Raw genomic sequence first — 21,783 nt, forward strand, 5'->3', positions numbered from 1 at the left:
AACCGTTGGTATCTCCCATGTGTCCTCTATGGCGCATAGCATGTATATGTGCTGTTCTTTACCCGTATTAGTCAATACATTTGAGAAAAGTGTTTAGACATTACAATTTTATTACCTCTATGACATTAGAAATAGCTTCAGCCAGGCAGTGATGGCTCATGCCTGTAATCCTAGGTACTCAGGAGACTGAGAACTGAGGATCACAGGTTAAAGAGAACTGGTAGAAAAGTCTGTGAGACTGTTATCTCCATGATCCTCATATCTCAGCCTCGTGAGTATCTAGCCAGCAAAGAGATGGAAGTAGTGCTGTGGCTCAAGTGGTATGGACACCAGCTCCCAGGCTCTGAGTTCAAGCCATAATGCCAGCACCAAAAAAAAAAAAATTAACAGGATAAGGAGAGGTCAAATCATGGAGGCTCTAGAGTCATGGATTTTACTGAGAGCAAGATGGGATTGAAGCAATTTAATCAAGAGAGGAAATGTAATGAAGCTTACATTCTAGAATGATTCACTATTCTATCGTTTATAGAGAGAGTAGGTTTAAAGCGTGTAAGACCTCACAGTCCAGGGAAGAAAAAGAGATGTACAAGTTGTCTAAAGACATAATTTGATTTTGCTTCACAACATAGCTTATGGTTTAAATCACTCATCTCAGTAAGGTATAGTCTAGGATTGGGATATTTGATACCTTCCTAGCACCAGCAGCAATAAAAGATGATAGAGTCACTGGTCCCTGGCTGTACCCTCAGCCAGAAACAGGAGGAAACTTGGCGACATAATTATTACAAATGATGAAGTTTTGGTACTTCCATTCTCACCTAATGCCACAGATAGGAATTAGGGAGGCAAAGCTGTGCCTCCATGCGTAAAGTAGATGGTATTTTCTGAATGAACTGAAACATACCATGCTAAATACCCTGAGGGTGAAAATGGCCCTAGCTAGCAGTCATCACAGGAGTCAGGCTCTCCCCCAGCATCCACAGTCCTGGAGAAGAGTCCTGTGCTTGTTTCCAGATGAACTGCTGTTGTCCACTGATGTAGCTTTCTCCAATGCTGGGGAGAGCTCACAGAGCTGGAGCTCAGAACCGGTGATGACCTTCTTTAGGTTGATTGAGTTCTCATGATAAAATCACAACCCATCCCTTAGGAACAAGAAGGAAACTAGAATCTGAAAGATCCTAGTAATTATTTCTGTGTGTGTGTGTGTGTGTGTGTGTGTGTGTGTGTGTGTATTAGTACTGAGGCTTGACGTCACTAAATACTAAGGATACTAGTATCTAGGATTACTGGTATTTAGGAATGAACCACCAGCACCTAGCTAGATCCTGATCACTCTTACCATTGATAACTTCATGTTTGGTCTAATCCCTTGGCTGCAAAGGCTATGGCTGCCTCTCCCCATAGTTCATTCACCATAAGAGCACAACTCTGCTCCTGGCAGCCCCTCCTTGGTCCCTCCTTGGTCACTCAAGCTAGCAAGGTCCACATGTTAGGTGATAAAGAAGGCCCACTGAGGGTTAATCTTGCATCTATTGCACATAGCTTTCAGATGATTGGTTGGTGGTAGAGTTTAATTTGGAAAGCAAATTCCTAATCGTGGGGATCTGTGACACTGTTGATGTCACACAAATAATCAGATTTCAGGGCAGAACATGCACTGTTTCAGCAATGATGATTAAATGTTCTCAACACAGCAAGAGCTCCCTCAAGCCCCATCAGTATCCCTGGAACAATGATTTAGAGATTAATAATCACCATACTTAGGTCATTTTCCCAAAGCACCAAGAGACTTAGAGACGCCCGACAGATCTAATATCTTGAAATGGCTCAGTGTGGTTGTTCCTGGCTCGGTGCTCTGTGAAGACCCCGAGGATTTGGGAGTTTGTAAGTGAATCAATTTGGTGTTTAATTCTCCCCCGAGGAAAAGAACTGCATGCCTCTCTAAGATCTCTCCCTTTGCCTCTGTCTCTGTGTTCCTCATCTTGTTCTTACTCTCTAGTGTTGAGGCACAGCTTCGAGGGGCCGAAAAGGTAGCAGAAACAGATTTTTCTTGGTTTTGGTTTCCTGTTGAGAAGCCTGTTGGGGGCAGGAGGTGGTGATAATGTGGTTGAAACTCAGTCACATCCCTGATAACTATCCACTTTATATTTAGGCTTCTAATCTTTGGTTGGCAGGATTGTTCTTCCAGAGAAGATTCTGGAATCCAGTGAAGAGATTTTTCTAGCCTGGCCAGCTGCTCCATGGAGCAGAAAGGCCATAGTTACATTCTGTCTCCCCTCTAAGGAGCTGCCTAGATGGATGCTATTAAACATTATTGTTAGGTGGGAATTCCACCCAGTCACAGAAACTGCTTAGAAGTGAGAGAGTGGGTACATAGCCCATGGTGGGATCTGGTTGAGCAGTGAAGGTCAGAAACAGGCAGACCTGTGCTTGCCCTTGGGGAGGGGAGCATGCCCAGGATAGAACCAGGGCTTCTAGAGTCATGGGACAAATCCTAAGTCATGTCAGGCAGCAAAGTGAGAGGAATGGACATCTGTTCTCTGCTTTTAGGTAGAGATAGCCCCAGACCTCCTTTAGAGATCTGGCCAGCTATTATATTTCAGGAGAGCGGAGCATTGAGGATGTCAGCCATTTCTCTGTTACACACTAGGTTGTGATTGCAAGGAATAGAATCCACCTTAGTAAGAACTGGTCCAGGAGAGAATGGCTGACTAGTCAGAGCTCAGATTCTTTCCTTGGGAATCTGCTTTTGTCTGCATCTGCTCTGGAGTTCACTTCAGAAAGGCTTTCTCTAAGGTCTACTGGAGCTTGTGGTTTATAGTTTTTATACTCAAATCTGAGGAGATGGAGGGCTCTTTCTCCTACTCACATCGTGAACATGTTTCTGGTGGTCCTGCCCATCAGAGAGAGTTCCTTCATTTGCCAGTTTATCTCAGACAGCCCTGGTAAAGGGACTGGAGGGGGCCTTTGACTGACCCCCTGCAGGTCCGAGGCTGTGGAGAGGGCCAGCTTGAAGGGCAAAGCCAATGTGGCCAGAAAAATGGTGCATGTGGCTCCCCCTGAGTCATCTTGCCAAATGACTTCGGTGAGCAGGCTATGGGTTATAGGCTAGATCTGAAGCTAACCCCTTCACTCACCAACCACATTTCCCTAGATGAGCCATTTATGCCCCCTCCCACAGCCTCTGTTTTCTTTTCATGAGAGTACACACATTGATAGCTCCTTCTTCAATGGTAAAGCTGATGGAAGAAAATGAAGAATCAATACAACTTGTAGTACATAATAAGGGCTCAGCATTCATCAGCAATTGTTATGATGTGAAAACTTTAGAAGTAGCCATGAAACAGAACAGATATCTTGTTTTTTCTTCCTTCTTTTCCTTCCTTCCTTTTTTCCTTCCTCCTCACCTGCCTCATCCCCTTCCTCCTTCCATTCCTCCCTCCCTCCCCCTTCCCTCCCTTTTTCTCCCTCCTTCCCTTACCTCTTTCCTCCTGTCCTTCCTTCCTTCCTTCCTTCCTTCTTTCCCTCCTTTCTTTCTTCCTTCCTTCCATCCTCCTTTCCTCCTTCTTCCCTCCCTCCTTGGGCTTTTTTGCTGGGGCCTCTTGCTCTTGCTTTGCTTTTTCTGCTAAAAGCTGGTGTATTACTACTTGAGCCATACTTCCACTTTTGGCTTTTTGCTGGCTGATTGAAGTTAAGAGTCACACAGACTTTTCTGCCTGGGTTGGCTTTGAACTAGGTCCTTAGATCACAGCCTAGTAAGTAGCTAGGATTATAGTACCAGGCTTGTTTTTCTTATCCATGTTTTGGAAAGAGACAAAAGCCCTTCCAGCCATCTGAAAAGCTCAGTCTTACCCACAAAACTGAAAATGCTTGTTTATTCTTGTCACAATCAATCAGGATCAGTTCTGGGAAAACAGACCAGAGATTCCTTTCTTTAGGTACATAGGAGAATAATAAAAAGAAAGCTAGACTCGGGTGCTATGCCTTTCCTAGGAGCAGCTACCCCTCCACAGAGGAGTACCTGCTAGAGATCCTCCACAAGCCCCATCCTGTACCCTTGTCATGTGTTGGTTTTTACTATAGGCCATCAGAGAGTCTCCTCTCCATGCTTTCCTGAAATAGTTCAAGAGGCATTGTGTCCACACAATCTTCCTCTTTGCTGGGGGCACATGCCTTTTAGTGGCTGCACCAGCCAGCTTTCCATCACTGCAACTAAATCTCTTAGTCAATCTACCTGCCAGAAATTTATTTGGGCTCATGGTTTTGGAAGTTCCAGACCATAATCTGTTGGCCCCCTTCTTTTGGGTGGGTGGTGAAGCAGCATATGGAATTGGGAATGTGTGTTGGGCAGCACTTCTCACTACATGGCCAAGAAACAGAAGCAGGGAGGGGAGGGACTGGAGTCCCACTGCACACCCCTCCATGACCTACAGACCTCCTACAAGGTCCTACCCATTTCAGGTCCCAGTACCTCCCCAAAGCATAACCTGTGACCTCCCCAGTAACACCTGGGTCTGCAAAGGAGGGGGGAATGATCTGAATAAGAGCAGCCATCAAGAAAGGCATTCTCATTGATGCCAGTCTGAAAGTTCAGATCCTGGAGACTAAGTGCCCGTGTCCATATCCCAGCCCTACTGCTTCCTGCGATCCAGGATGGTCCACAAGGTCATTTGAAGGATCAGATGAGTTGTAAACACAAGGCCCTTAGAAGATGGAACATGTATTGAGTACCTCACATGCGCTGTAGAAGTGTCCTCTCTTGTCATTTCTGTGACATTAAACTCTTAGGGAGGGGATAATTTGTTCCACAAAAGAAAGAGTTTGCTCAGGGAGAGGACAGAGGTACCATGGATGGACGGACCCAGAGCGATGGGTTGAACGTCTCTGGAGCCTGTACTTGTAGGTACTACTGGTAGAGAGAAAAAGGTAGAACACAGAAATCTCTTCTGGAAGGCAGAGCAGGGAACACAAGAGCCAGGCAACAACTTAAAACATGGCCAAAGAAGGCCTGAGACCATAGAATTCATTACCAGTGAATAGCTGGAGATGAGAGCCTGAAGGGAAAGTCACTTTGTCTTGGAGGTATGGTATGGTAATTGTATGGTATTGTATTGAAGAAAGGCTTTATTTAAGGGAGAGGTGGGGGCTGAATCTGCCTTAGAGAATAGAAAATAGATGAGCAAACTTTTCTAGTTTGGGAAAGGTGACCAATCATACATAGCCTTGGCTATATGATGACCGGTGCAATCGTTTCATGAAAGAGTTGTGACAGGAGGTTCTGGGGCTTCCTGGGGGTATTGATAACAGGAGGGTGGGATTGGGTGTCAACATGGACGTCACTTGGTGGCATCAATACTCAGCTCTCCCCAGTGTGGGTGAGCAGGATGAAGTTTTGAGGATGACCACAGAGGAAGAGATCAGTTTATTCACTGGCTATTTACAGAGACCCTGATGTGTGCTGTGGACCTACTGTTCCTAGAATTTAGACAGAAAAAGACCCTGGGTTTCTTGGAGCTTAAAGTTTAATGAGTGGTAGCCAAATCATCCAGGGAACACTAGTGGATACAAACACGACTAGTTATAAGGTTGCTAGGGAGCTGGCCATTCCTGTGTGCTCAGCATCTCACCCCAAGATGCTGTATGAACTACAGAGAGAAATGGGGGGATTGTGGTTGTGGAGATCTGGTGTTTCTCCCTTCGCTAAGTGAGTGGATCTCACATCTATTAGTTCAGATTTCCTAGCAGAGACACTTCACAGAAGTGATGAACCAGGCATTAATCCTGAAGAAGCAGCCAGACAACTCTAGAGTCTGGAACATTCTATACAACAGCTTGAATTCACCTTGAATTAAACATCATTCAGAGCAAAATTTTTTTTTAAAAGAGTGGGTGCCTCAGGGTAGAGGTGAGTATTACTTGTAGATTAAAAAAGGCTAAACTTGGGACTGGCAAACCATAGTTTGTGGACTAATGGCTCCTGATGTCTGTTTGTGTGAAGTTTTATTGAAGCATAACCACACCTATTCTGTCATGTATTTTTCGCAGCTGCTTTCAAATTACAATCGCAGAGTCGAGTAATGGCAACAGCCGTTGTGTAGCCTGCAAAACCTCAAACACTCACTAACTGCACAGAGAAAACATCCCGACTTCTGAATTAAAGCCACATACTATCCAGATGTGAAGCTGGGGCTGTGATTAGCTTCCAGCTGGGGGGTAGGCGTGGGAGGAAAACATCCATGATGCCTGGAAAGTGGTGACATTTAAATAAGGATTGCCTGTTCGATTAGATTAGGGAACCCGTGTTAATTTTCTTAGATGTGACACTGTATTGCACTTAGATCCCAAACTGTCCTCTTTCAGGAGCTGAATGCTGATATAGTTGTCCAGGTTGTATTCTGATGTCTACAATTTATGTGTAAATAAAGCAAGTTGACTGAAAAGATGAAGGGAAAGGTCAAGAAAAAAAAAAGAATTTGTAAAGATAAGCTAGATGGGTCATCCAGGTGTTGATGGAAAGTTTTCTTTGCATTTCCCTGTGCATTTGAAGTTTTCAAAGTAAAAGTCAAGTTCTAACAAAACTAGAGAAGGGTTCATACTGGATCCTCTCTGAGTGGCCCAGCTGCAATCTCCCTACAGGTTGTGGGAGCTAATTCCCTTCCAATGACTAGAGCCTACCTTCCTCCAGCAGCAAGCAGCTCTGATGAGGGTCTTCCCTCTGTAACTTGGTGGGTCTCTGCTTGTCTCTTTCCCACAGCAATTCCATCAAGCTGGTGAATTTACTCTCCATATTTATCAGCACGTGGCTGACTGCGGCTGGGTTCATCCACTTGGTAAGTAAAGACCCTTCAGCTTTGAAGGGAACAAGCGCCTTGGTGAATCCCATTAGAGAGACGTATTAGCTTAGTTGTAGATAGGGGAATAGGGAAACAACCCCTTAATTGTCTTAAGTTTGCAACATTTCTATCTCAAACTAGTTCCAAATGGTGTTACCATTAACCTGCCTTTTCCAGCTCACCAGGCTTGCTTTGGGAGATTTCAGATTTTTTTAGAATTCTGACTGCAGTACTCACCCAAAGCCACAAGATGGCAGTGAATCCACAGTTTAAAAAAAGCTCAAAAAAGGTCTCCGGCTAAGGTTGAAAGTTTGACCCACATCTCTTTGTAAACAACAAATTCAGATCCCTTAAAGTTTTTCCCTCCACTTTGCTCTTACAAAATGCTGCCTTTGATCTTCCTATATGATTAGTTGTCAAGTTACTTTATACATCAAAAATGTTAAGTCTTCTATTTTTAATTCATGACTTCTATTATTAAGTCAAGTTCTTCTCACCTCCCCAAGGCAGATTTTTCTCCCTGCTTTAGAGAGCATAGCAATTGTTGGAAGTGCCTTTCATACAAACATCGACATAGAACCACAAGAGGCCCCATCATAACAGGCAACTCTGAATAAAGATGACGACCTTTCCTATCTGCTCTGGGGGTGGTGACACAGCCCTTTTCGCTGGTGGGATTCTTGGTGAAGCTCACCCCTCATTTCTCTGATTCTTGAAACCTAGCACCAAAATGCCAGAGTGATAGATTCAGAAGAGATAATTATCTTTAAGTAGCTGGTGACTCCATCTTACTGTTAAAGTAACTACCTTCTAGTTCATCAGGAAGCCTTATGGAAAATGTCACCCAGAGGATAAACTAGCGTGTGACAGAAACCAAGTTCCAGAACATTCTGTAGAGGCAGAACTAACCTGGGCACTGACTGGCTGTCCCATAAGCCATGAGAGGAGTCACGAGTATGGGTCCCTTGTACCATGACCTCATGGTTACTTGAGATGGGAGGATGGGACTATATGACAAAACAGCTCTGGTCCCAGGCTCTCCCAGTGCCAACACATCCGCTCCTCATCCCTTTCCAGTTCCAGTGACAGCTGCCCCGCTGAGTCTTTGTGTCAGACACGCAGACCTGTCTGTCTCACGAAGCTAAAAATAAACTCTGGCCCTGTGGAGAAAGTTTGCAGACCCCGGGTCTAGGGGGTTGTGCAAATTGTACCCCTGATTCAGTCTTTGTGCTCATGGGAGAAGCCCTGAGATGGACGCACTGAATCGTGCTTGACTTTTAACAGAGGAGGCCGAGCAGGATCCAACTCAGAGTTAATGTTTGGGGTTCAGGCAGATCTATAGGAGTAAGGCCCACTGGGCATTCTCAGTGGTCAAAGTAATGAATGGACGCTCCCCACACCCCGCCCCCCCCCCCAACCCCCCACCCCCCCAAACCTGGTCACCTCCATCTCCTGTGGAAGGTTTGGGAGTTCTGCAGTGCTAGGATTTCTGAGAGCCAAATCCTTTAGTGGGAAGATGGTCAGAAGAAGGCTCAGAATCTCCTTCCTAGAGAGAGCACTGTAAATGGAAGCAGAGCCCACGTCCCCTGGAGCCTTGCGGTCCATGCTGTGTCCAGAAGTCTCTGACCATGTGCTTTTCTCTCCTTTATCCCCTTCTTATAGGTGGAGAATTCAGGGGACCCATGGGAAAATTTCCAAAACAACCAGGCACTTACCTACTGGGAATGTGTCTACTTACTCATGGTCACCATGTCTACCGTTGGTTATGGAGATGTTTATGCCAAAACTACACTTGGGCGCCTCTTCATGGTCTTCTTCATCCTCGGGGGACTGGTAAAAAAGAAAAAGTCAAACTCTTTGATATTCCTGTTCATTTTTACGTCCATTGGTATTTTCTATCTCCTGAAGGCTGTGTATTTGAAGTACCGTGTTGTGGTACTAGAAGCAAATGATTGCCTTTGTATTGCAATCAAGCTAAGTAAATCCGAACTTGACAATGCTTGTCCCTTAGGCCCAGGCATGTTGTCCTGATTTGGGGGCCTCCGTGTAGTCAGATGAAAGCCAAATTGTCTTAAGGAAAAGATGACATTAAGAAGGGAGAGTGTCTGTCCCGTAAGAGTGCGACTCAACATGACTCTCCTTGACAGTTGCAGTCAACTGACCCCAGTAGAGGCTGTCTGCACTCTGTGGACAGTTTGCGGTTTCAACAGCAACCTTTCCCATTCATGCTCCCTGCCCTCCCAGCCCACCCTTCCCCCTCCCCCAACTTTCAACAAACACTGTGGCTGGTGCCTGCCCTAGAGAGGTGTGCCTCTCAGAAGGCAGAGAACTCTGTCTCCTTGCCCAAACCACATCGCTACAAGCAGAGCATGGTTTTGTTCAGATTTTCACTCTGCTCAGCAGTGCCCCTTGGTGTGTTGTCCTTCTCTTTGCAAAGTCAGAGAGGTGTAGAGCGTGCTGCTCCTTGTAGTCAGCTCTTCATGATGATGTAATTTGGGGGAATTTCTGGCAACCCATTGGTGTTCCTGGTGTTTTGCCTTTCAAAGTAGAATAGTTTAGTTTGTGCTGTGTATGAGGTAAGCGATTCCAATTTTGACTCACTCACAGCTTGTACATATGTGCACCATGCACACATTTATATGAAATGATGCATACATGCCTCTGTCTGTTTTGTATGCAGAGGACATGTACATTTCAACAAATGCATATAAATGTGGCCGTGTGTGTGTGTACATTAGCCACGGCTTTGTGGTAGCATTATTACCCGGCCACAGGAAGATGTTTGTTGGACAAAACATGGCACATTTGTGTTTCCCTTGCTATCTTTTCCTCTCGTGTAATTTCCTCAATTTATCTTTTGTGCTTTTTGAGTACATTTTTTTTTAAGTGGAAAGGATCATTTAAAAATTTTCCTTTTGTTATTATTGTCTTCAACAAATCACTCATTAAAAAGTATTGATGTTCTTTTGCATGTTCATAGGAGGGAAGGTCTTTTTTCAGAATGAGTGGATCACCATGAATTTGTGTGTGTGTGTGTGTGTGTGTGTGTGTGTGTGTGTGTGTAATTTCACCAGCAAAGAACTCTGTTACCTACTTTTCTTTAGGAACAAGAGTTAGATGTCAGCTTATTGATTCTTGTCTCCTATGTATTTTTCTTGACTGATTTTTTTTTTTCAGTTCTCTTTTTTTCCCTGTCTAGGTTGGCTAATGTTTGTGTGCCCTGTATATTTTCAAGAACTTGCCCTTTTTTTTGTCCTTCAGTTATATTTTTATAATCCAATGTATTAAAATGTACTTCCACAGATCTAATCCTTTTGTGTTTTCAGATCTTAGTATCCCTTCCCCTTTCTGAAAAGGTCCTCCCCCTTTCTTTGGCCTGTCTTTTTTAGTCTCTCTTCTGTCTCCCCTCTTCTCCTCAGGCCATGTTTGCCAGCTACGTCCCTGAAATCATAGAGTTAATAGGAAACCGCAAGAAATACGGGGGCTCCTATAGTGCGGTTAGTGGAAGAAAGTAAGTACGTCAAGAGGTTTTGCTGCCTCTCCTACGGTGCAATCCTCTCTGCATGCCTTTTTTTTTTTTTTTTTTGGCTCTTGTTTCTTTGTTTCATGCATGTAGGCAATGTTTGCCCGCTACGTGCCCGAAATTGCTGCTCTCATCCTGAATCGGAATAAATTCGGCGGGACTTTTAACAAACATGGAGGCAGAAAGTAAGTCAGTTGTACCAGAGAAGATGTGATTGAGTGATTTTTTTTTTTGTTTAGACTCCCTGGGGTGGTGACGTTGAATGCAGCTCCTCTCCCAGATGATCTGGGTGCTTTTCTGTGAAGGGCAATCCATGTTCTGATCAGAGATCACGCCTGGAGTTGTCATATGCAAATATTCACAATGGCTTTGTTGCTACTTACAAGTTCCAAGGCATAGAGTGGATTTATCTTAAAAGGGTCTGTATGGAACTCGAACTATATTTTCTTCTGATCCAAATGAATGGACAGAGTTCATTCATTCTTTACACCATCTGACTGTGTGTTGGAATTCTAGTCCCTGCAACTATGGTGATACCCTGAAGGGGTGGTTTCTGTCTAGCAGTAACGAAGGAGTCAAGAAAGAGTCACTGTCTACAGCAGAGGCCTGGTGGTCACTAGGACATGAGCTCTCCTCCTCAGAGGGGCTGATCGCTCAGTGCTTGCTTCTTCTGGATAGGAAATATTCTATTTATAGTACAGGAAGTTCCTGATGAGCCTTTCTTTCCACTTTGGAGACGGGAATTCTTTCTTCTTGGGAACTATTTTAATTTGTGTTCTGGCCATGTCATTAATATCAACATCAATCAACCAGTATTAATAGTGATATCAATGCACTGATCCAATATCCATGGGACATTCTACTCCTATGTTAGAGGCAAGACCTTACCTTCCCCATCCACTGCCAGAGCACCTTCTTTATAGGACAGCGTTAGGGGGAGGTGAAGGTAATGGTTTTTCATTTATTTGTTTTTAAAGCCTCAGCGCAGGGGGAGCACTGAGCCTCATTTCTTCTTTTGTGGTGTGATCCACACAGACTGGGATGCATACATATCCAGTCACCGGCTTGAGGGGTCTTCTCTGCTAAGGTCTACTCAGCAGACCTTAGCATCTGAGTTACAAGGGGGAACACTGTGCCGTTGCTCACGCCATGGAGTCTCCCACCACAGAAATTGTTTTTGCTTTGTTTTCCTTCTCCTTTTATCATCAGATTATTAGCTTACTTCATTTTTTATGAAACTATAAATGCAGCCAGTAAATACTATCCCCCCCCCCCACACACACACACAACTGAGCCCTTGTCAGTATCTTGTCAACTATTGCTGGATGGAGCAGAGCCCTCACTCTCTCTGGTCATTGGTGCCACTGCATCCTGAGCTCAGGTGTCCAGGCCTCTGTTCAGAAAATGAGGAGGTGGAGAATGGGGCTCATTTCCTTGAACTACCCACAGGACACTCGTTTCCGTTCAGAGGGACGAAGGGCAGTGGAGGGAGAGGAGGCCAGTTGGCTTCTCTCCTGTGAGGATGCCACATCCTTCCATCTTCCTCAAATGGGCCCCTCCCTACTCTCCCGATTACCTTAATGACCCTGGATGCAGTTAGAACCAAGCTGTTCTGATTTCTGGGCCATTCGTTGGATCCAAAAGGCCAAATAAGTCCAGCGATTCCCTCTGGTCATTTATCTTATGCCAAGAGGGAGAGAAAACAGCTTCTCAGTTTGGTTTCCTTTAAGATGTGGACAGGTCAAGGGAAAACAGAAAGCATTCTGAGGTCCCTGGGGTGGAGGGATGGGGGTGGAGGAGGGGGCTACTCTTTTGATGTCCACCTCATCCCATTGTCTCAGCTGGCATTTCCTTATCACCACCCCAAGAAGTTAATAAAATCAATTACTCTGAAGCCTAGTTTGAAAATGACTTCAGGTGAAAAAAAATTTTTTTTTTCCAGCATAGTATGCCTGGCCCAATGTGGGTGGGCTGGTGGCCAGCTGGCTTTGTTGATGGGTGGGCCAAAGGAGTCCCTGAGACCAACACTCCCTTGTCTGTCCCTGGTCTGATGGGGACAGCCCCATGTGCTGCCCCGTGCCCTGCCATTTCCACTCAAACCCCCACCTGTGGATGATGACTGCAGACCACAGACTTCCTGTGGCTTTGTTCTGGCTCTATAACCTTTTATCACCACTTTCAGGCTGGTTTCTCTCCCTTCGCTCTCTCTTTTTTCTTCTCCCTTCAAGAAAATGTACTTTGCTTTTCATGTTCTTTTTGGGTCTCCCCTCCCCGGCCCCCTCCTTGACCTTATAGACCAAGAGTCCCTCCTGTCATCAATCCTGGGACCATTCACTTTATGTATTGTTTCCTGGTTCAAAAGCTAATTACTAAGTAGTTTAAAGAAGCCTTTTGGTCACTTAGATCTTTCATCGGAAAAATATAAGCTTGGGAAAGGAATGGTAATAAAGGGCCATTAGCACCCTTTGTTTGATGTTGTTTTTCCAGTCAGTAGAACAAGATTGATGAAATGTTATGTTTGGCCAAAATTTGAGTTTTCATTTGGAATTCAATGTTGAGAGAATGGGCTGTCAGAATCAATAAGTTTTCTTTCGCTTGGGATGTGGGCATGTGGTAGTAATTAGCAATATAAGGTCTTTAGTTGAGCAACCGAGCATGGATTCTGGCAGCAAATGTAATGAGAAACTACAGTTGTTCTATTTCTAACGTCAAAAAGTTTCCAGATAAAATTAAATGCATTTGCAAAAGGAAAGCAGCTAAACTTTGTTGAAAGATAGAGTTCAGACTCTTAAAATAGCATGCAGCGCTCTGAGGTTTTGTATATGCAAAAAATGTATATGCTTTATCCACGGACGTACATTACATACACCCTGCTCTCCAGGACTGAATCAAACAAATGCCTGGAAAGTAATTAAAACATATACATAGTTAAAAGATTTGTTTATGAATGCATATTTTATTCAGAAGTAACCTCTCTAACAATATATTAACTTGTCAGAGAACCCAAGGTAAGTCATGATCTAAAACTACAGAGACACAAAACTTTGAAATCCAAAGATTATTTTAAAAAAAATCAGGCAGAGAAGTTCAGAACTCTGTTTACACAACACCCATGTTCAGGATATTGGAGCATATGAAGATTTCATTGGCACTTCATTTCCACTTTTAATCAATGTGTTTGGCATCACATAAATACTTCATGTAACAGCCTTAAAACCTCCTCCTCATCCACACAAAGTCCCAGGATGGCTTACTCGTACATTTTCATCACTTCCCATGCTAGTATGTGTGAATACTCATGTGCATGCTCTGTCATGCAATTGATATTATTATGATTATTAACTCCTAAGAATAGGGACTTGAGTGTCAACGATCAATGGTTCAATAAGTGGCCCAAGAAGACAATTTATCCACGTCAAGGCTGCAGGGGACAATTACTCTCTTTGGCTGAAACCCTGAATATTATTCAAAAGAATAGCCCTCCTGCAGGAGTAGCTCCTTGTGTCGCCAAGGCCCACAGCTTCTTCCCTTTTCCATCATGTCAGGCCAGAGCCACTCAGAGGCAGGGAACGCATAAGGGGTGCAGAGGCTCCCGTAGCCTTTGAGTCCCCCAGCTTCTCCTTCCTCCCACAGCGTGTGTGCCTTCCCTGGAGGTTTACTCTCTAAGTGTGATTCATTCCACTGCTGGTTAGTTTATGAGAACTGACAAGATCATGATCTGAGGTCACGTGGCCAAGGGCCATGGAAAATAATTGGCCGCGGAGTGGTATCCATCTGCTGTAACCCCCTGGGTAGAGTCGGCCCAGCTGAGGCCCCATCCAGACCTTGTGTTTTCCATGATGGGACTTTGGGGGTCCCCCAACGGAGGCATTTCAAAGCCAGGTGTTTGGGATGGAGAATGGGATGGGTTTGGAGTGATTTATTGCTTTTCAGTTGACAAATGTTGGAGGATACATAGAAAAGAACCAGGGATACAATAGGAAGAGTAAGCAGAGGGTGAATTAGAGAGTTATGGAGGAAAAGGTCCCGGAATGGTGAGATCACAGCCACAATCCAGTTTGGACATCTATTGTTATAATTCAGGATAGCACAGACTCTAAGAGCCCTGTGCCAACTGTGGAGGAATACAGGAGTTGGAGCATCAGCAGAGTTTGATATCTGTGAAGAATCTGGACCCCAGTCTCCCAGGAGGCAAATAAATCACTATATTTTCCTCTCAGGTTCTAACGACAGGGTTTCTGGCGACAGGGTTTCTGACGACAGGGCCTTGGGCATATACTCCTAGTTGCTTCCCATTATCATCTAGCTGTGTTTTTCCTCTGATCAGAAATAGACTATTCATCTAACTCATATCCTTTCCTTTCTTCCTTTCTGAGACCATGTTCTTTTCTTTCCTTCCTGTCTGACTTGTATCAAAATGAAGCTTCAATCCACTCAGGCCATCACGTTCAGTTTGGTCCACCATGGTGGTTTTAGGCCAGTTTTTAAATGACTTGGCATTTAAAGGGGGCTGTGTTCTACCAGAAAATGCTTATTTCTTTACCCAAACTCATTGAATCTGTCCACCTCCTCCCCCACCCCCACCGCCCTGACTCCCATGGTCCATGCTTGCATTTAAAGAGAGTTAACAGGAATCATGCCTTCATGTTCATCCATGACCCATACATTTCTTGACTGCTCACCACCAGGCAGATGGATTCCTGCACCTCATAAAACCTGCCAACCATGCCATAGCTTGCTCTCTGTCTTCCAGCTCCATGCAATACTATTTGACCACATAAGTGGTTAGAAAGTTCAGCCTCACAGCTTGTTTAAGCCTCCTCTGGTTCCCCAAGTTGAGAGCCTTCCTGTAACACCATTTCCATGTCTTCTCTTTCTGAGAAGACCTGGCTGCCAGCACTCAGGAACAGGATCGGGTGATTCATGTGGTGTTGACTTGGGCCAATACCACAGGCCCCCTTTCCCTTCCTGTTTACGTGCATCTCCAGCAACACTCACTCTCACTTCTCCTCGGGCTGTGAGGGGCCTGACTGCTCTTGTGAGGCATGTTTCCTCTAGGATGTCATTTACGATTTCTCTATCTCAGGCATCACTCTGGTTGAAATGTGACCAAAGCTTTGCATTTTACACAAATCTTTGATCCCTGTCAAGTAAGCCAGTCAGCTCACTCGCTTTTGTGGCCCACGTGTCTCCCCAGCAATGTCTTCAGATTCTGAGATTTTAAAAAGCCATAAATTAGCAAATCATCAACATATCGCCAGGAAGGATCATCTGGTAGCGATTCTAGTCAGAAGGAAACATGGGCCCCAATAACTGATCTTCACAGAGATATGAAGAACTGTAGACAGACAGATACAGTAAATAGGAAGACAAATAGATAATTCAAGCTGACAGGCCAGCTTGGACTGATTAGGCATTCTGCTTTGATTAGCATTAAACTTTTGGGGAACGGAGGGAAAAAAAAAGGAGATTGCCCTAATACTTTGGGAAAATGACCCCTTGACTACTTCTGAAATTCGGCACTGAGGAGCAGATTCCAAAAGCACTTGTCATCTGATTCTGTATCACAAAATGCAATGTGCCAGGTATTCTTTTCCAAAGACAGGGGGTCTTGGTGGGTGTGGATGGGGGTACTTCTTCCCTTGGCATCTGTTTCAGATTCATCTAAGCCACATCTTCGGTCCCTTTCAAACTTGAAGCTCTATTAAAAGAGACTTGGATGCATATTAAATCAATTTCCTGATGGAATGAAGGTTTGCCCCCACCCCCACCCCCACGTTCCTGCCGTCTCTCTTCCTTTCCACACACTTATCAAAATGTTCAGCTATTGTTCTGAAAACAAGAATAGAAATGTAGGTGGGAGATGAACTGTGTACCTAAAAAAAAAAAAAATCACATTTTTTTTTTTTGCTCTCAAATATTCTTTCTTTCATTATCAAAAAACACCCCACCAAACCTAAATTTTGATGATGACTTGGCTAATTATAATCCCTGAAGAATTTTTCTGTTCGGCTTCACACTTGATGGAGCGAGTGCTTACTGGGTAGATTTAGCATCCCAGGCACAAATGTAAGCATCCGAGACTAAGCTGCCCTGTGCTTTCTGTCTTCCTGCTATGTCATTCATTCTGATAGAAGTCTTGCCAGGGCTGTGACAAGCAGTTCCTCTTAGATTTGGGGTTCACCCCACAGTTGCTGTCATCATACTCTGAAAATAAACCAGAAAACTTTCTAACTGGCCAAGTCTACTGTCTCGTTTTATTAAAATATGATAGAAGCCGATGCAGCGTGAAAGTCGTAGAAATCTGATTCTGTTGCTGTCAGGACTGAGCAGCCACATCTAGTTCTGGTATTACACAACCATGGCTTGAACCCTCACAACGATGAGGGCCGCTCCAAATGTAGGCAGCGTTTGTCAGAAAAAGTGATCTCCATGTCCCCTCTCCTCCTCGCCCCCCCCCGCCCCGCTTTTCTGAGAAAGAGATATAGGGGCAGATCAGAGATTTGATGCATACCCATCTTTGAGAGAGGTTTTATAACCTTGGTCATTGTCTCATTTACACATGCCAGGGAGGATAAAGAACAGATTTAGAAAATACTCATCCTAGCACCTTGCCTCAACCAATAATTAGTTGAACCCCTACCGTGTGCCAAGCACTGTGCTGGGCTTCAAGGTTAAGAGGTTGAACATGGAAATTTGATTCTTGCTCTCTTGGAGACTATCTGAGACTTCCACCAATCTGAGCCACCCAAGGAGCTAGTAAGTGAATTAGGAGCTTGATTACATAGGAGCATCCTCCCAGTATATGCACTTTGACAGGAATTTTGTCCAATAAAACCATGAAGGTGTGAAATAATCATGAAAGCTGGAAGTACATTATCGAGAATGTTCCTGAAAAGCATGTGATAATTCATATCGCTGAATGGACCCAGAGCAGCAGTTAAGACAGGGGCAACATCAGAGTGCCTTAAAATCTTAGGCCCCTAAAACCTCTTGGGTAGACCTAGGGAAAGAAAGATGCAGAGGGGTTTGAGAAGGTAGGGGAGCAGCCGGGGCTACCCTGAAGTCTGTTCCTTTCCACACCCCACAAATGTCCTGCTGTGGGGCACCATGTTTCAGCAGCCTTTGAACATGTGACTCCTTCCAATTTTTGATGCATCTAAGTTCTACTCTGTCTACTGAGATTTTTTCTTTTTCTTTTTGTCTTTTTCTTTTTTGGTACTGGGGATCGAACCCAGGACGTGGCACTTGCTAGGCAAGCGCTTTGCCACTGAGCTACATCCCAGCCCTACTGAGACTTTTTCAAGTGCACATGGTCCCCAATCAGTGATGGATTGATATCCAACAAGCCCATTAGAGATTAGAAATGCTGTAGGCAAAAAATGACACACCTCCTACACTCATCACAAAATCATTTTAGCAAAATGCCCTTTTCATTTTACAAAACCTTGTGCTTGCTCGCTCTCTCTCTTCAGCCATACCTTCAGCCCTATTTGCTTTCCTTAGTTATTTTTGTTTTTGTCCAAGCTAGCCTTAGTCTGTGATCTTCCAACCTACAATTCCCAATGCAGCTGAGACCAGCAATCCTAGCTTATTCGTTTTAATTGAGGTCTTACTATTTCTCTCCACCCCTTAACTTCCCGGGCTGGTCTTCAACTACCATTCTCTCAATCTCTGCCTCCAGAGTAACTGGGATTCTAGACATGAACTAACCTACTCAGCTATACAAAGCTTTATTTATAATAAAGTGGTGAATATTTCATCTAATGTAACTGTGCACTCAAAATGATGAACAGAATGTTTGGACAAGCACTTTTTTTTTTTTGCACCCCCATCACGTGGGAAAAAAGTAGAGCCATCTTAAGTTGGGGACTCTGTATAGGTGTGTTGAGTTGACACAGGGTGACTCTTCATGTTCAACCAAGGCAACACCTAGAGTTTGTTTGGAGAGCAGGGGTGGATGTGGCGACTTGAATATCACTGCAGGAGGTGAGTTCCAACCACAATGTGCTCTGGGGCCATGAAGTAGGACTGTGTTAGGTACTAGAGATGATGGTCACTTCTCAAATCAAAATGCTTTGCACAGCACAGTTAAGAACTCTTTTTTTTTTTTTTTTTTTAGTATAGTCTCATTCTCCCTTTATTCCACTTTCATTCCCAAAGGGCAAATCAAATATGTATCTGCCTCAGCCTTCACATTTCTCAATCCCTACTTGTTGAGATGCAGTATTGTCTGGTAGATACAAGAAAACTTTTTTTGATTTGAGGTGAGAAAGGTGGCATTCAGGCCCCAGTTTCTGTGTAAGATCAGAGAATCATCTAGAGTTGAAAAAGTGACGTTAAGGGTAGTGTGATTTATTTTAAAATGGCCAAGAGCAGGGTGCTGGTGGCTCACACCTGTAATCTTAGATATACATGAGGCTGAGATCGAGGATCACAGTTCAAAGCCAGCCTGAACAGGAAAGTTTGTGAGACTATTATCTCTAGATAACCATAAAAAGCTAGAAGTGGAGGTGTGGCTCAAGTGGTAGAGCTCCAGTCTTGAGCTCAAAAGCTCAGAGACAGCATCCAGGCCCTGAGTTCAAGTGCTAAGACAGACACAAAAAAATAAAAATAAGCAAGGCCCCACTAAATCTACCAGTACAAGCATGTTCATTGCAGTATTATCTACCATAGTCGAGATATGGAATTAGCCCAGATGCCCCATAATAGATGAATGGATCAAGAAAATTATATATATATATACACACACATATATATATATACACACACACACACATATATATGTACATACACACACAAAGACGCACAATGGAATTCTACTCATCTATCAGAAAGAATACTATTGTACTGTTTGTAAGGAAATGGAAAGATTTAGAAAAAATTATATTAAGCAAGGTAAGCCAGACCCAGAGAACTGTAGGTTACATGATTTCCCTCATTTGTGGTGGCTAGAAGGTACTTATAAATCTATAAGTAAACACACTGGGTGGTAAGCAAGGGGTTACAAATGAATTAACTAAAGTGTAATCGATGATGGAGAACACAAATATTATAATTCTTTAGAAAGACGAAGCCAGAGCCCAACAAAATAAGAATCAGGAAATGGCTATTCACAAGAGGCGAGAGTGGATCCAAGAGGAGAAAAGCAGTTGAATGCATGAAGAAATGGGGGAATGTAAGCAAAAATTCATGGTTTCTACCGCAGAGTTGAGAAATAACCTGGAAGGCCTGGGTCTAAGAGGGGTGAAGATGTTCATAACCTAAACTTTAGATAAGGGTTGAGAGGGGTAGGAGAAAATATTGAAAGGGGTGACATTGATCAAGATGCACTGTATTCATAAACTACTTCAGGGAATGGCAACTCATTTATGTATCTACTTAAAGATAAAAAAATATTTTAAAATGGCCACTGAGCTCAAAGTAATGGAATGGACAAAATGCAAAGAGGTGAGAGAGTTGGTGAGAGACCCCAGGAAGAATGGACGCAATGTGTGATGGCTTGGCAGTCATGGAATTGTGTAGGAATGGAATGGTAGGAAGGAAGCAAAGAAGGAAGAATGAGAAAGCATCCCCAGAGGGGTGCTCCTAGTTGCTTCTTGGTCATTGTTTGCATTAAATGAGAAACTAAAGAAACAGTAAACAAAATCTACCATTTAGAGCTTTTTGGGTTTAAACAGAAGAAGCTGATGTGTGCCTTCTTAGACAGAAAGTAATTTCTGGTGGGTTCCTTATAGAATCCTTACAGAGGAAGACCAAATAACAAGACCACATTGCCCCCTTGAAAGCACCAGAGATGCCAGGAATCCAAAACTTGAGAACAGTACTATCAGGATTTTTGCCATTAGGTTGATTCAATGACCACCGTGGCCTTAATGTCACATCATTCAAGATTTAAACCCCTGACTTAGCCTTGTTTGGACATGGACACTTGATTAAAGACCCCAAGACAATGTAATTGAAAGTGAGATATTGTTGACAGAAGGGAGAGGCAAAACCAGCCGAGGCCCCCCACACGGAGCTTCTGAGCATTTATTAAGGCTTGGACCAAGCTTCATCGTAAGATACGAACTACATATTTGTGTGGTGATGGCTCCTTCATGGTCTGACTACAGTCAAGTGTGTGGACTAATTATGGAAACCTAGTTATGATTTGTACTACAGATCCTTTGGGGTGTCTTAGGACCCACTTAACAAGTGATAAGTTGTGCAGAAGCTCCAGGTCTGGTTAGGACCTCACAGTATATGTTACTGAATCCACCAGTAGTCAACACTCTGCCCTTGGGGCTCTGTTTTACAGTGGTACCTTTGCTACACTGTTAGGGTCCACTCACTCAGCCTTCTGCCCCTGCTTATAGAGACAGCAAAAAAGCCTGCCTTCTCCAGACTAGCTCTGTTGACAGCTGGATACCACAGTTACTGCTTTCTCTTCCTCACTAGGAGGGAGAATGAATTTCTGTCTCTTGTAGTTAGCAAAGTAGTAGATATGGTCAAGGGTAGGAAATTATCACTGAACCTCTTTGGGCTCCTTCCTTCCTCCCTCCCTTCCTTCCTTCCTTCCTCCCTCCCTCCCTTCCTTCCTTGCTTCTTTCTTCCCTTCCTCCTTCCTTCCTTCTCTCCTCCTTCATTTGTGTTTTCTTTCTTCCTTCATTTGTTCCTTCCTTTTCCTCCTTCCTTCTCTCCCTTCTTTCTCCCTCCCTCTCTCTTCCTTCCTTAGCCCCTTCCTTCTTTCTGTCCTTCCTTTCCCTCCATTCCTCCCTCCCTCCCTTCATAGGGCCAGAGTTAGGCTTTGGAACTCCTTTGCAAAGTTGAAATAATGGAATAGGTTTGAGGTAGTAGAAATCAGCCAGTCTTGCAGCTAATGAACAGTTAAATGTCTTCTGTGCTTACCAAACCATAGGTGTGTCTAAGCTAATCAGAGCCTAGTTTTGGGGGCCTGGTACTAAGTATTAGCATAGGGAGCAAAGTTGAGCCCCATTGCCTGAGGTTAGTCTTTGCTGGTGACAACCCCTCCCCTGTGGGGACAGGCTGTCTGTGGAGGAGGAGGGAGGGAGGTGTGAATTAAATTTGCCTGCTGTCTCTTCTGTGGTGGGGCCATGAGCCATGAGCCTGCAGGAGAGAGGAAAGGAACGGTGCTCCTAAAAGACAAGAAAGGGTGAACTGCACTAAGCAGCCAGAAGTAAGGCCTGCTCAGATGGAACATGAAGCCCACCTTGCGGGAGTCTCACAGAGACATAGAGCTTTAAAGATACACCTGTAATCTAGGAGGGAAAACTGACCGCTGTGTGGCTGGGTCATTGGGTCTCTAACCACCCTGCTTCTTGTATGATAAAGTGTTATCCATTCCCCTTGATGAATATGTCTTCAAACCCTTTCCCCTCATGGCAGGGGTTACCAGCAGTGAGGGCACTGTGAGAGGTGGGATGA

General features: G+C 44.1%; 1 protein-coding gene across 5 annotated transcripts in view; it reads left to right on the plus strand.

The window, feature by feature from the left end:
- The window catches only part of Kcnma1 (potassium calcium-activated channel subfamily M alpha 1), a 699,649-nt gene that overhangs the window by 470,327 nt on the left and 207,539 nt on the right, over positions 1-21,783 (plus strand). For all 5 annotated transcript variants that reach the window (XM_042690241.1, XM_042690238.1, XM_042690240.1 and 2 more), the window contains exons 7-9: positions 6,755-6,830; positions 8,496-8,666; positions 10,253-10,344. In XM_042690241.1, the coding sequence (XP_042546175.1) occupies positions 6,755-6,830; positions 8,496-8,666; positions 10,253-10,344 (339 nt within the window). The remainder of the gene's footprint in view (positions 1-6,754; positions 6,831-8,495; positions 8,667-10,252; positions 10,345-21,783) is intronic.

This window comes from Dipodomys spectabilis, unplaced genomic scaffold, assembly GCF_019054845.1.
Source record: "Dipodomys spectabilis isolate Male_0828 unplaced genomic scaffold, ASM1905484v1 ptg000136l, whole genome shotgun sequence".
NCBI classification, from domain to species: Eukaryota; Metazoa; Chordata; class Mammalia; order Rodentia; family Heteromyidae; genus Dipodomys; species Dipodomys spectabilis.